The sequence below is a fragment of the Esox lucius genome, chromosome 5, assembly GCF_011004845.1.
Source record: "Esox lucius isolate fEsoLuc1 chromosome 5, fEsoLuc1.pri, whole genome shotgun sequence".
Lineage (NCBI taxonomy): Eukaryota > Metazoa > Chordata > Actinopteri > Esociformes > Esocidae > Esox > Esox lucius.
The window spans coordinates 28819908-28834659 of NC_047573.1; the positions used below are offsets into that span (position 1 = coordinate 28819908).

Sequence of the window (14752 nt, forward strand, 5' to 3'; positions counted from 1 at the left end):
ACTTTCGTTACAAGACTGAGCAAACAACCAGCAGATGTACTTGTCTTTCAAGGTCATTGTGATGGTTTTGCTATTGTCATCTACAAGATATTAGCAACATTTCACAGCATTAAATATAGACAACAACAAACACATATACACAGTTTATTTGTTACCTCACCAGGACATCATTATCACTTTCAAAGAGCAAGGACGTTTCCAACTTTGTATTACCAAACAACATTGAAACAGCCCCTTCTAAAGTAAAACGTTATGGTCACTTTGTTGTAAGCATTTTGGTAATAAAATAAAACTAAAATAAGGTCAAATGACAGCATACTCTTTTTCTGGTTTCTTATTAATGACAACATCAACTGGAATACAGTAACTGGTTTTCATCAGGTAGATTATGTGATTTTTACCCAAATATTATTGTTAAATCAATAGACTGAACCGAAAATATAAAAATACAGAATCATTTTAAAGACTTTACTGGGTTACAGATCATATAAAGAAATAAGTCAATTGAAATAAATAAATTAGGCCCTAATCTATGGATTTTCCAAGACTGAGAATACAGATCTGTATTTCTTGGTAATAGATACTAAAATAGTGTAGGGTCATGATTGAGGAAACCAGTCAGTATCTGGAGAAACCACCATTTGCCTCATGTAGTGTGACTTATTCTTACCATATAGTTGATCAGGCTGTTTATGTGGCAAATGAAATGTTTTCCATTGTTGTTGCACATAGTTGCTGGATAAGGATGGAAACTAGACACACTTAGACATTGACTACTGGGAGTGTCAGACTCTGACTGAACCACTGTCTTACTCTGGTCACACTCTGAGGAGACCACCTGACATTCCAGTCTAAAGGTCTCTAGTATTCTCACACAGACCTGAGCCAATCAACGCCTCTTCTTGATCGGTAGCATTAACATGCACAGCCCCGTGTCACAAGGATCAGCAAACACTTCCTGGAAGCAGAAAATGTCTCAGTTCTGATACAAATGGTCATTTCTGATACAGACTGGTTTACTGATACCCCTGTTTTTTGTGATCAACAGATACTCATCAATGTTCCCAGTCATGTGAAATCCATAGATTAGGGCCTAATTAATTTATTTTATGATGTCTTCAAAACTGGATTCATAATAACTGTGGGTTTAGCTGATTTGGCATTTGACAAGCGGAGTGGTATTGCTTAGTTACTTGTAAATCCAGACATGATCTTTATTAAAATGATTAAATGTGTAGCTTTAGACCACTAAAACTGCATTAGATAGAGTATATTCAATTAAATAATTATTAATTTTATTATTGGTAGACTACATGGTCTGACGTGTGTTTTCAGTTATATAAAAAAGGTGTATTTCTGGATCTCACACTATTTTTACCTGGTATCAGACAATAAAAAACAATACAGCAGGACACATATATATTTAGACAATAGACAAAGACAACAACTTGACAAAACTACAAATAAAAGGCACATCTCATGAAGAAGTTGCAGGTGTCAGTAAATGTGTTAGTGATTAAGTCTTTAAAAGTGGCAATGTTGACAAAAGTAGATCTCAGATGGGGGAGTGAGGCTGAAGAGGGTTTTGCATAATAAAACATTAACCAATGTATCTTGTCTCAGGTATATAGTGATGGACAGTTTCTGGTGCTGTACAGAGTCTAGTTATGTCTTTCCTTACTCAGGTCACTTTGAACAATTGCAGTTCCTTTAACAAGTTTGAGATACAGAGAAAGTTGTAGTAAATATGTGAGATCTCTATGTGTTTGACATGAACCCTGTTTCTGCATTCACAGGCTGTCACTACTGCTGTTCTGCTAATTGTTCTGGAATTGGGAGAAATTATTAACTAGACCTTGAAGGTAAAATGATTGAGAATATTAACTCTGTCTATGATATATCACTCATGCCCTCTACTGGCCAGACCTGATATCTGACATCTGAGTTCACAACAGAACCAGAGCCGTTGAAAAAGAGAGTTGCGACACTCCCATAGACCGCCATAGGAACTTTGGAATGCGGAAGTAACGTGTCGTGGAGCAGCCAATAGTTCCAAACACTGATAGTTCCAGCACTGAAGGTCATTAATATTAGGAGCTTCCAAAGTACGCTCGCTGGTAAGTTGATGAAATGATTGTAATTTTGACTATTAAACACATTTTCCGACCTCTCATGAATCTAGTCAGTAGTTTTGTTTTATGTAGCCAGTTTTAGTTAATGTTTATTGATGTGAATTGTTTTTTTAACATATAACAATAGGATATTGGTAATTATGACCATAGAAGCACGAGAAAAATATATACAGTACATACTGTAAATGTATTATACCTTGGGGAGCAGTCCCCCTTCCCTACATAATTAAACACACAAAATCATTTATTCAATTCAAAGGGCTTTAATGGCATGAAAGTTTCAAGAATAATGTTTTCAAAAGGATCAAATTATGATTTGTCAATATAAACACAATATACAGTAATATGAACATTAACAAAACACTAGTACAACTGGGCGAGGAACAGCCAAACTCAGCTAACAACATTGGATAAGACCATTAACTGTCAAAAGTTATACTGAGCACTACAAAAAAGGCAGACAGCCGTTTTCAGATGTGCTGTCCAAGCTCTTTTAAAGAAGCACAAATAAACTGACAATGTTGAGGACCGTAGTGATCATCCAAAGAAAAACTTGCTGCAGCAGATGAAAGACACATTATGCCACAAACAGCATCATCCCTTGTTTTCGGAAGATGTTTAGCAGTGCCATCAGGTCAGAGCTGCAGAAAACAGTTGAACCCTGGTACACCCATCTATTGTCTGGAGAAGTCTGGTCAGAAGTGGCTGTCATTGAAGATTTGGGGCAAAAAGATGTACCTCCGACATAGAAAATAGGCCAAGAGACCTGGATATGCAGGAAAATGACAGCAGGTGCTCTGGACTTCATGTATGTAAATGTGTGTGTGTGTGTGTGTGTGTGTGTGTATATATATATATACACATATACATACATATATATATACAATTTATATATTATGGGTTAGGGTTAGTTGTGTACATATTTATACTTAAGAGTAGGCCTATACTAGTCTGTACAATGTGTACATCATATCGTATGGATGTATTATTCATTTTTTGTGTGTGCGTGTTTTCTGATACATGGTTTAGTCTATGATGAAGGAAGGATGAATGGGTACATTGGCCATACTGAAATCAATCCCATTAACAGTTATGGGTCGTATTTAGGAACATAGTTAATTCACTCAGTAATTATATCTCCGGTTTCATTTCATGAAGTTAATATTTAACGAACATTGCTGCAAATAAAGTAGTTTCTTTAAATGTATTCTACGTTATGGGAGTCCATTTCCCTCCAAAATTAAACACAAAAACGTATTAATGCTGTTTCCGTCACTCTCCCCCCCAAAAAAAGTATATTGTATGCATTTAATTTTAGCGTAAACATAATAATCAATGTACATTATGCGTCAATATTTACCTATAATTGCTGCAAATATAGCTGCTGCTGTCTGTCTGTCCCGCTTAAACTCATTCAAACTGGTTGACAGCGCAGCTCTGTTTGGAACTATTGAGAGCTACATAAACCACGTGACTGCGTGGCGGCGAGATCATAGTGTGTCGCAACTCTCTTTTTCAATGGCTTTGCACAGAACCAGGAAATCACAGAAAACAAACCACTCCTCTGAAAAAAAAAGCAGTTCAAGGAAAACGAAAGTAATCTCTTGTTTTTTTTCCCCTGTTTATATGTGTGTGAAAAATGACACAGGCTATAAACTCAATCAGTTGTTCAATCTGTTTAGATCTACTGAAGGATCCAGTAACTATTCCCTGTGGACACAGTTACTGTATGGGCTGTATTAAGGACTGTTTGGATCAGGAAGATTACAAGGGTATCTACAGCTGCCCGCAATGCAGACAGACCTTCATACCAAGACCTGTTCTAAACAGGAACACCATCCTGGATGAATTGGTGGAGAATCTGAAGAAAACAAGACTCCAAGCTGCTCCTCCTGATCATTATTATGCTGGACCTGGAGATGTGGAGTGTGATTCCTGCACTGAGAGAAAACTCAAAGCTGTCAAGTCCTGTCTGGTGTGTTTGGCCTCTTACTGTGAGACTCACCTCCAGCCTCACTATGAATCTCCTGCCTTTAAAAAGCACAAGTTGGACGAAGCCTCCAAACCACTACAGGAGAAGATCTGTTCTCATCATGACAAACTACTGGAGGTTTACTGTCGTACTGATCAGCAGTGTATTTGTCTGCTCTGTATGATAGATGTACATAAAGGACATGATACAGTCTTAGCTGCAGCAGAAAGGACTGAGACACAAGTAAGATGGGAACTCTACAGTAGAGGATACAATGTATAAGTTGTGTGTGGATGTGGGTGTGTTTGATAAAATTTATATTTAGTTTGTGGGTGTGTTTGTAACAGTTACACCGTGAGCAATCTGTAAACCTTACCTAAGTATTTTATTATACCTGACCAATTTTATAACACTGATGTAAACCTCACACTTTGACTAGAATCAGAACAATTTAGTAAGACTATTTAAGGAATAAGAGGGTTTGATGTATTACAGATGTACATGGTTAAAGGCTGTTTTAACATACAATGCCACTCCAAATAGGATAGGCAAGGTGGCCTAGTGGTCAGGGAATGTCCCTGGTTCTGACCCCCCAAACGTCAAGGTGATACTATATCTATGTCAGTCAGTTCCTGATCAAGACAGTTCATCCTAATTGCTTCTGCCTTCCCTGTAACATTTCCCCAGGTGGGTGATATGAAAGGAACTGGATCATAATCAACTTGCCTGGTTAAACAATGGTTAAAGTAAAGCCTTAATCTGTAGTATATTGGCCCTGTACCACAAACTAGAGGTATTCACAGTTATGTTCAAAACCCAACATTCCATCTGTTATCCGTCTAGTTCAGATACAACGTTCTGTAGTTGACAGTCGGATCAAACATGGTGACCAAGGATCTGAGATCTAAGTGATTATATACACCAACTGTATGTACCGTCTACAGTCTATATGTACCAACTATACATACCAACTATATGTACCGACTATATCCGAAATTATAAGAAAAAACTAAGAATCCTGATCATAATAATAAATATGATGTAATTAAAAATCACTACAACATAGCATAGCATAGCATCATCTTCCGCTTATCCGGGGCCGGGTCGCGGGGGCAGCAGTCTAAGCAGGGATGCCCAGACTTCCCTCTCCCCAGACACTTCCTCCAGCTCTTCCGGGGGGACACCGAGGCGTTCCCAGGCCAGCCGGGAGACATAGTCCCTCCAGCGTGTCCTAGGTCTTCCCCGGGGTCTCTTCCCGGTGGGACGGGACCGGAACACCTTCCCAGGAAGGCGTTCAGGAGGCATCCGAAACAGATGCCCAAGCCACCTCAGCTGACCCCTCTCGATGTGGAGGAGCAGCGGCTCTACTCTGAGCTCCTCCCGGGTGACCGAGCTTCTCACCCTATCTCTAAGGGATCGCCCAGCCACCCTGCGGAGAAAGCTCATTTCGGCCGCCTGTATCCGGTATCTTGTCCTTTCGGTCATGACCCAAAGCTCATGACCATAGGTGAGAGTAGGAACGTAGATTGACCGGTAAATCGAGAGCTTCGCCTTGCGGCTCAGCTCTTTCTTCACCACGACAGACCGATACATCGACCGCATTACTGCAGAAGCTGCACCGATCCGTCTGTCAATCTCCCGTTCCATCCTTCCCTCACTCGTGAACAGGACCCCTAGATACTTAAACTCCTCCACTTGAGGCAGGCACTCTCCACCAACCTGAAGTGGGCAAGCCACCCTTTTCCGACTGAGGGCCATGGCCTCAGATTTGGAGGTACTGATTTTCATCCCCACCGCTTCACACTCGGCTGCAAACCGTCCAAGTGCATGCTGAAGGTCCTGGCTTGAAGGGGCCAACACGACAACATCATCCGCAAAGAGCAGAGACAAAATCGTGTGGTCCCCAAACCTGACACCCTCCGGCCCCTGGCTGCGCCTAGAAATTCCGTCCATAAAAATTACGAACAGAACCGGTGACAAAGGGCAGCCCTGCCGGAGTCCAACATGCACAGGGAACAAGTCTGACTTACTGCCGGCAATGCGGACCAAGCTCCTGCTTCGGTCGTACAGGGACCTGACAGCCCTTAGCAAAGGACCCAGGACCCCATATTCCCGAAGCACTCTCCACAGGATGCCGCGAGGGACACAGTCGAATGCCTTCTCCAAATCCACAAAACACATGTGGACTGGTTGGGCAAACTCCCATGAACCCTCCATCACCCTGTAGAGGGTATAGAGCTGGTCCAGTGTTCCACGGCCTGGACGAAAACCACACTGTTCCTCCTGAATCCGAGGTTCTACTATCGGCCGTATTCTCCTCTCCAGAACCCTGGCATAGACTTTCCCGGGGAGGCTGAGAAGTGTGATCCCCCTATAGTTGGAACACACCCTCCGGTCCCCCTTCTTAAAAAGAGGGACCACCACCCCGGTCTGCCATCCCAGAGGCACTGTCCCCGACTGCCACGCGATGTTGCACAGGCGTGTCAGCCAAGACAGCCCCACAACATCCAGAGACTTGAGGTACTCAGGGTGGATCTCATCCACCCCCGGTGCCTTGCCACCGAGGAGTTTCTTAACCACCTCGGTGACTTCAGCCCGGGTGATGGACGAGTCCACCTCTGAGCCCGCATCCTCTGCTTCCTCAATGGAAGACGTGACGGCGGGATTGAGGAGATCCTCGAAGTACTCCTTCCACCGCCCGACGACATCCCCAGTTGAGGTCAACAGCTGCCCAACTCTACTGTAAACAGCGTTGGTAGGGCACTGTTTCCCTCTCCTGAGGCGCCGGATGGTTTGCCAGAATCTCTTCGAGGCCAGCCGATGGTCCTTCTCCATGGCCTCACCGAACTCCTCGCAGGCCCGAGTTTTTGCCTCCACAACCACCCGGGCTGCAGTCCGCTTGGCCTGTCGGTACCCGTCAGCTGCCTCTGGAGTCCCACAAGCCAACCAGGCCTGATAGGACTCCTTCTTCAGCTTGACAGCATCCCTTACTTCCGGTGTCCACCACCGGGTTCGGGGATTGCCGCCTCGACAGGCACCGGAGACCTTACGGCCACAGCTCCGAGCGGCCGCTTCGACAATGCCGGTGGAGAACATGGTCCACTCGGACTCAATATCTCCAGCCTCCCTCGGGATCCAGTCGAAGCTCTGCCGGAGGTGGGAGTTAAAGATCTCTCTGACAGGGGACTCGGCCAGACGTTCCCAGCAGACCCTTACAGTACGCTTGGGCCTGCCGAGTCTGTCCAGCTTCCTCCCCCGCCATTGGATCCAACTCACAACCAGGTGGTGATCAGTTGACAGCTCCGCCCCTCTCTTCACCCGAGTGTCCAAGACATGTGGCCGCAGGTCAGATGAAACGACAACAAAGTCGATCATCGACCTGCGGCCTAGGGTGTCCTGGTGCCACGTGCACTGATGGACACCCTTATGCTTGAACATGGTGTTCGTTATGGACAAACTGTGACTAGCACACCAGGGTAAACTCCAACACATGGCGGCAGAGCTGGGGAGCTATAAGCAAACCCACACCAGCCCGCCGCCTCTCACCATGGGCAACTCCAGAGTGGTGAAGAGTCCATCCTCTCTCAAGGAGTGTGGTTCCAGAGCCCAAGCCATGCGTAGAGGTGATCCCGACTACCTCTAGTCGGAACCTCTCAACCTCACGCACCATCTCAGGCTCCTTCCCCGCCAGCGAGGTGACATTCCACGTCCCTAGAGCTAGTTTCCGTGTCCGGGGATCGGGTTGTCTAGGCCCCCGCCTTCGACTGCCGCCCGATCCTCTCTGCACCGGCCCCTTATGGTCCCTCCTGTGGGTGGTGAGCCCACGGGAGGGCGGCCCCATGTCGCTCGTTCAGGCTGGGCCCGGCCGGGCCCCATGGGGAAAGGCCCGGCCACCAGGCGCTCGCGCTGATTAAATTTGTTTATGATGTATTTCTCTGCAGAGACAGTTTGGGGAGAAATATTTGGAATCCCAGAAGAGAATTGGGGAGAGAGAGAAGAAGATTCAGGAGTTGAGACAGACTGTGGACACTCTGAAGGTGAGTGTTTTGGCTGATATAAATACATGTACAGGACCAATCAGAAGTTTGGACACACCCACTGAATGGATTAGTGTATCTCAACTTTTGACTGGCACTGTATATTTACATTTACGTGCTGTCTGTAACACTGGTGATAGCAGAGTGAATTAACTTAAATTGGACCCCCTTCTCTCTCTGTGTCCTAACAGCACTCTGCACAGGCAGCAGTGGAGGACAGTGAGAGGATCTTTACTGAGCTGATCTGCTACATTGAGAAAAGACGCTCTGAGTTGAAGGAGCTGATCAGAGCTCAGGAGAAGACTGAAGTGAGTCGGGCTGAAAGACTCTTGGAACAACTGGAGCAGGAGGTTGCTGAGCTGAGGAGGAGAGATGTTGAGTTGAAGGAGCTCTCACACACAGAGGATCACATCCATTTCCTGCAGGTGACATCACTAACTTACCTTACAATACTCTGTAATGGATCCCTCTTGACTTCTTTACGGGTGAAATGGACTGGAACTTAATTCACTGTCTGTCTATGTCAAAACGTATTGCTTCTTTCCCTCTCTGTAGAGTTTCCAGTCTCTCTGTGTCTCTCCTGGATCTGAGGTCTTACCCAGTATCACTGTCTATCCACATATCTCCTTTGAGCATGTCAAGAAATCAGTCTCTGAACTGAAAGATCAAATACAGGATGTATGCAAAAAGGAAATGGACAGGATATCTAGGGAAGGTTGGTCAAAATTACTTTTATAACATTAAACATTGTGTTTTTTACTCATCATAGAACAACATCTACTATTATACAGAAACCAATATTATTTATAGGAGGACATTTTGTCAGTGACCCAAATCAAAGCCACGACAGACTGGCCTGAACCACTGGAACACATGTACAATTATATACAAATATAGTCCATCTATAGTCCATCTCCTCTCTAGTTACCTGTATGTAGATTACTAGTAGACATGATTAATGTGGACCTGTGATATATAAGTCTGTCTGTCTCCATAGTGACTACAGGTCAGATTGGACAACCTGCTGAGCCCAAGACCAGAAAGGATTTCTTAACATGTGAGGAAATACAACCACACACACACACACAGACACAATCACACATTGTTGTTTGCACTTTATGTAAACGTACACACACACCCATAGACATGCACACATACACTTATAACCATACACAGGTGTACATTCTGTTTCTTTACATGTATTTACAATCTTACACACACACACAAAGAGAGAGATAGAGAGAGACAGAGACTCTCCTTTAAAAAAGATACAACAGACACTCAAATAACAAAAAACAAAACTTAAATATAACTTCCACAGAAACTGAGCACAACACACCCTGAACACCCCATACACCACACCCCGTTTACTGAAACTATACTTGGGTCCAAATATAAACAACCGAGAACAGAAGAACTCAAACATTAAACCACCTAGTCAGCAGGTCAGAAACACCAACCAACCTGGAACAATGTAAAAACACATGAACCAGAGATTCAGGATCAGAACAAAAAGGACACCCCTCCTTAACACTTGGATCCAGGTGAACCAGATGATTCAGGATCAGAACAAATAGGACACCCCTCCTTAACACTTGGATCCAGGTGAACCAGATGATTCAGGATCAGAACAAAAAGGACACCCCACCTTAATACTCAGATCCAGGTGAACCAGATGATTCAGGATCAGAACAAAAAGGACACCCCTCCTTAATACTTGGATCCAGGTGAACCAGATGATTCAGGATCAGAACAAAAGGACACCCCTCCTTAACACTCGGATCCAGGTGAACCAGATGATTCCGGATCAGAACAAAAGGAAACCCCTCCTTAACACTCGGATCCAGGTGAACCAGATGATTCAGGATCAGAACAAAAAGGACACCCCTGCTTAACACTTGGATCCAGGTGAACCAGATGATTCAGGATCAGAACAAATAGGACACCCTCCTTAACACTTGGATCCAGGTGAACCAGATGATTCAGGATCAGAACAAAAAGGACACCCCTCCTTAACACTGGGATCCAGGTGAACCAGATGCCTGTTGACTGGTCCAGGTTAAAGAAAAAAGTGCTGGGAGCATCCATATCTTTGAGGGTGGCAAAGCGAGAGCTGATCAAGACACACTTCACCCTTTCTTGCAAAAAGGACCTTAATTCATGTCTCTTATCATGTAAATTCATGACCAATCCAGGGTCTGTCTGAGTGGTCAGTTACAGCTCAATCAATTTGATGTCCTGTTCAAGGGCTCTAATAGTCTCTCTAACCTCAACATTAGACAGAGCAGTAGACTGTTGACTAAACACACATTTGGGTCTTCCCAACCTCCCACTGTTGTCTCAAGGACTCAAAATTCCTTTTTAAAGCCCTCCATCGTCCCCAAAACAACAAAACCTTTCATAAAACATGATATCCTGTAACAACTTAATATTAAAATACCAATGTGACATTGACCATCGTGGACAGAACAATTTAAAATCAACAGTAATAATATGATCTGAAAACCCCACAGGAAAAATGTCACACTGCACCACTCTACCAGAGTAGCGTTCTGAAACATATAGCCTGTCTAACCTTGCTGCACTCATTTGACCATCAGTCATTTTTAACCATGTGTACTGACTAACATTGGCATTTCTCACTCTCCATACATCAGAAAGATCAAACTCAGTCAACACACCAGACAGACCGGACACAGAATTCAGATGAGGTTCCAAACCCGTGTGATCAGCAGTAAAATCCACTGTACAGTTCCAGTCCCCCAAAACCAAACATCCCTGTTGATCACATTGTCATGAAGAAACCTTTATCTTATCAAATACAGCAATGCACTGTGTTCCCTCATTTGGAGCATAAACATTCAAAAACTGAAACAGAACTCCCATAACATCCACCTTGACCAATAAGACCCGGCCCTTGACAATTTCAGTTATAGATATTACAGTCACCCCCAAACCAGAGGAAAACAAAATTCCCACCCCAGCACTAAAATGTGTACCATGACTAAGCACATGCTGCCCCCCCCCCACCACATGCCCCAGTCAACCTCATTAGCTTCATCACTGTGTCTCCTGTAGGAAAACGACATTACGTTGTTTCTATGTAATCACTTCCAATACCCAAGCCCTCTTATTCCAATTCCTCCCTCCATTAATATTAAGAGAACCAACCTTTAACACCTCCATAAAGAAAAGAGGGAAAACAGAAGAATACACAGAGAAAACAGAAAATGGGTAAAAGACACCCTGGGTTGTATGATATCCATTAATGTTTAGATTTTCTGAACAGCCCAGTCATGCATAGAAATCAGAAATCCACCAAGAGAAAAGGATAAATAAATTGAAAAGGGCCGCCAAAACTCCACACTCACACACACCACTCCCAGCATGCACAGAGAGAGGAGACACACACACACACAGAGGGAGAGACAGAGACAGACACACACACAGAGGGAGAGACATAGACAGAAACAGAATCAGACACACACAAACACACACACAGAGGGAGAGACAGAGACTCACACACACATAGAGGGAGAGACATTTTCACTGACTTTGTTTTTCATCCTCTTAGATTCCTGCCAGCTGACATTGGATCCCAATACAGCATATCAGAACCTGTGTCTGTCTGAGGGGAACAGAAAGGTGACATGTAGTAATAAGGTTCAGTCCTATCCTGACCATCCTGACAGATTTACCTCCTATAAACAGGTGTTGTGTAGAGAGGGTCTGTCTGGAGTCTGTTACTGGGAGGTAGAGTGGAGTGGGGGAAGGGTTGATGTAGCTGTCTCATATAAAGAGATCAGCAGGAAAGGAGATGGTAATGAGTGTAGGTTTGGTGATAATGATCAGTCCTGGATGTTATCCTGCTCTACATCCAGATGTTGTTTCTACCACAATTATACCATGACTGATATTCCTGTCCCCTGGTCCTCCAGAGTAGGAGTGTATCTGGACCACAGGGCAGGAACTCTGTCCTTCTACAGTGTCTCTGACACAATGACCCTCCTCCACAGAGTCGAGACCACATTCACTCAGCCACTCTATCCTGGGTTTACTGTTTCTTATGGAACGTCTGTGAAGATACTGACAACTATTCAGTGATACATCTATCAGTCTGCTTGTATCAATGTATGAATGATTAACTGTGGCTAAAGATTGATTTAAGATTACAGATATCATATAGAACAGCATGATACAATTACTAATTTGCATGTACACTGGTTTCAATCAAATCAAGTATAATAGGATTAGCCAGAGGTCTGAGTTCCTGAATTAACACATAATGAGACATACCCCTCAATGGTGAAGGGAGTTGATTGACAGCTGAAATGGACCAATCATCATAAGGTTTAGTTTAGTCAGTGTCTACAACCCTGCTGAACTATTTTAACAGAGACGTTTCGTCTTGATTTGTGGGATTTGTTTTGAGTTGGTTGTTTACTTGTCAACAGAAATATATTTATAAATATATACCATGTGTATTGATGTATGGATCAAGAACTACAGAAAAGTGAGGAAAGGCTACAGCTCGAGGGATATAGTGATTCTGATTGGGCAGCCAATACAAATGATAGGAGGAGCACAACTGGATACTGTTTCAACTTAAATGAGAATGGTCCAGTTATATCGTGGAAGAGTAGGAAACAGCCAACAGTGGCACCATCCACCTGTGAAGCTGAGTATATGACACTAGCAGCCACTACTCAAGAGAGTATGTACCTTGAAGGAATAGTCAGTAGTAACCAGCATGTGACAGTCAAGATATATGAGGACAACTAGGGGGCGATAGCTTTATCTAAGAACCCAGTATTCAGACAGAGAAGCAAACACGTAGATATAAAGTATCACTTTGTACGGTCTGCACACACAGAAGGGAGAATATCTATAGAATACTGCCCTACTGCAAACATGGTAGCTGATATCCTTACCAAGCCAGTGACACAGGCTAAGTTTGAGAGTTTCAAGGGGTATTTCTTTGGAGAGTAATGTGAGCTGGCAAATGTAAATGTTTCTGAAGTTTTTAGAACACTGCCAGATGTGTTATTTTGGCGTAATGTATTTTTGGTTTTTGTTTACCACTTTAGAGAGCTGTAAGAATGTCTTTAAGTGGGAGTGTTAAGCGTATTTGATATGAGGAGAAAAGCCATGTTAAATAACCTACGCAGTGACATCATATTAGTATGTGTGTGCCTGCGTGCACTTGAATGCTATTGTGAGCATGCTCAGATTAAACGGTCTGAGTGAGTTCCCAGACCAGAGAGACGATGGCGGTCTGTCATTTTTCTCCCGTGAATATTAGCCACTAGGTGCTAGCTAACCACTTTGGTCACTGTAACAACGATAGACTGCTGCAGAAATGTCAATCAATCAATCAATCAAATGTATTTATAAAGCCCTTTTTACAACAGCAGTTGTCACAAAGTGCTTTACAGAGACACCCGGCCTTAAATCTCTAACGCTACAGAGTTTATATCCATTACATCCAGACTGTTTGTCCCACCTCTGAGTGTTTTTAGTCACTATTGTAGTTCCCAACTGGTTACTTCTACAAAAGTTTAGAGACCTGCTGCTCAATCTCTCTTTATGAAACTCTTATCCAAAACCACTAAACACAGCAGATTGGTTTAGTGCAGGCAGGGGTTCCCAAACTTGTTTGGTCAACGATCCCATTTCAATATAAAAAAATGTGACCCCAACTATGTGAAGAGAAATTATATAATAGTTATTTTTTTATTTGTGGCTATGAGACTCTGTTGTAAAACAATCTCCCCCGACCCCATTTTCATATCAGGTGACCCCACATGGGGTCGTAACCCCTAGTTTGGGAACCTCTGGTTTAGTACCTTATTAACCTATACGCAGATTTTGTTTTTACCTTGTTGGTCCAGGGATTCAAACCAGCAACCTCTCAGTTATTTGTCGTACACGCTTTAACTATTAGAGTATCATAAGAAGAGGTCAGAGGTAAGAGGTAAGATGTAAATTCTGAGTCTGTTATAATACACAACCTGATGGGCTCAGAGGACAGAGGTAAGATATAAGGTCTGAGTCTGTTATAATACACAACCTGATGGGCTCAGAGGACAGAGGTAAGATATAAGGTCTGAGTCTGTTATAATACACAACCTGATGGGCTCAGAGGACAGAGGTAAGATATAAGGTCTGAGTCTGTTATAATACACAACCTGATGGGCTCAGAGGACAGAGGTAAGATATAAGGTCTGAGTCTGTTATAATGTTATAGGCTAAAGCCACCTTCTCCATATAACTGTCCCACTCACCCCATAGTAATGCTTAGCCAACTGGTCAATCAGAGTTCTGTTGAAACATTCAACCATTCCATCTAACCATGGGGTTGTATGAGGTGATGAGTGTCACATTAACCCCAAGCAGCTAAAACAAGATCTGAAATATTTTTATTATATTCCCATTTACATTTGTAAATCTCTTCTCAAAGGGTCCAGTTCCAACACCCACTTGTGCCTCCTGTTGGGTTGTTATCTGTCAGGATTGGTCTCAGAACCAGCAGAGGCTTGTGGTCTGTTATGATGGTAAATGAGGCCTGGCTCAAGTAGTGCCTGAACTCACCAACCACACAAATACACACA

The 14752-nt window shown here is 43.4% G+C and overlaps 1 protein-coding gene across 1 annotated transcript; it reads left to right on the forward strand.

Annotated features, from left to right (window-relative positions):
- Positions 1-3771: 3771 nt before the first annotated feature.
- Positions 3772-13407, forward strand: LOC114839293 (E3 ubiquitin/ISG15 ligase TRIM25-like). The gene is made up of 6 exons (XM_034292117.1): positions 3772-4347; positions 8046-8141; positions 8333-8566; positions 8697-8856; positions 9139-9198; positions 11716-13407. The coding sequence occupies exons 1-6, from the start codon at positions 3772-3774 to the stop codon at positions 12243-12245; spliced, it is 1656 nt and encodes a 551-aa protein (XP_034148008.1). The 3' UTR covers positions 12246-13407.
- The last annotated feature ends 1345 nt before the right edge of the window (positions 13408-14752 follow it).

Bases quoted from the DNA above. Each gene is read 5' to 3' on its own strand.
- LOC114839293 (XM_034292117.1), top strand. From the start codon at position 3,772: ATGACACAGGCTATAAACTCAATCAGTTGTTCAATCTGTTTAGATCTA. The intron at 8,857-9,138 runs GTTGGTCAAAAT...CTGTCTCCATAG, and splicing joins GGACAGGATATCTAGGGAAG to TGACTACAGGTCAGATTGGA. The intron at 9,199-11,715 runs GTGAGGAAATAC...TCATCCTCTTAG, and splicing joins CAGAAAGGATTTCTTAACAT to ATTCCTGCCAGCTGACATTG.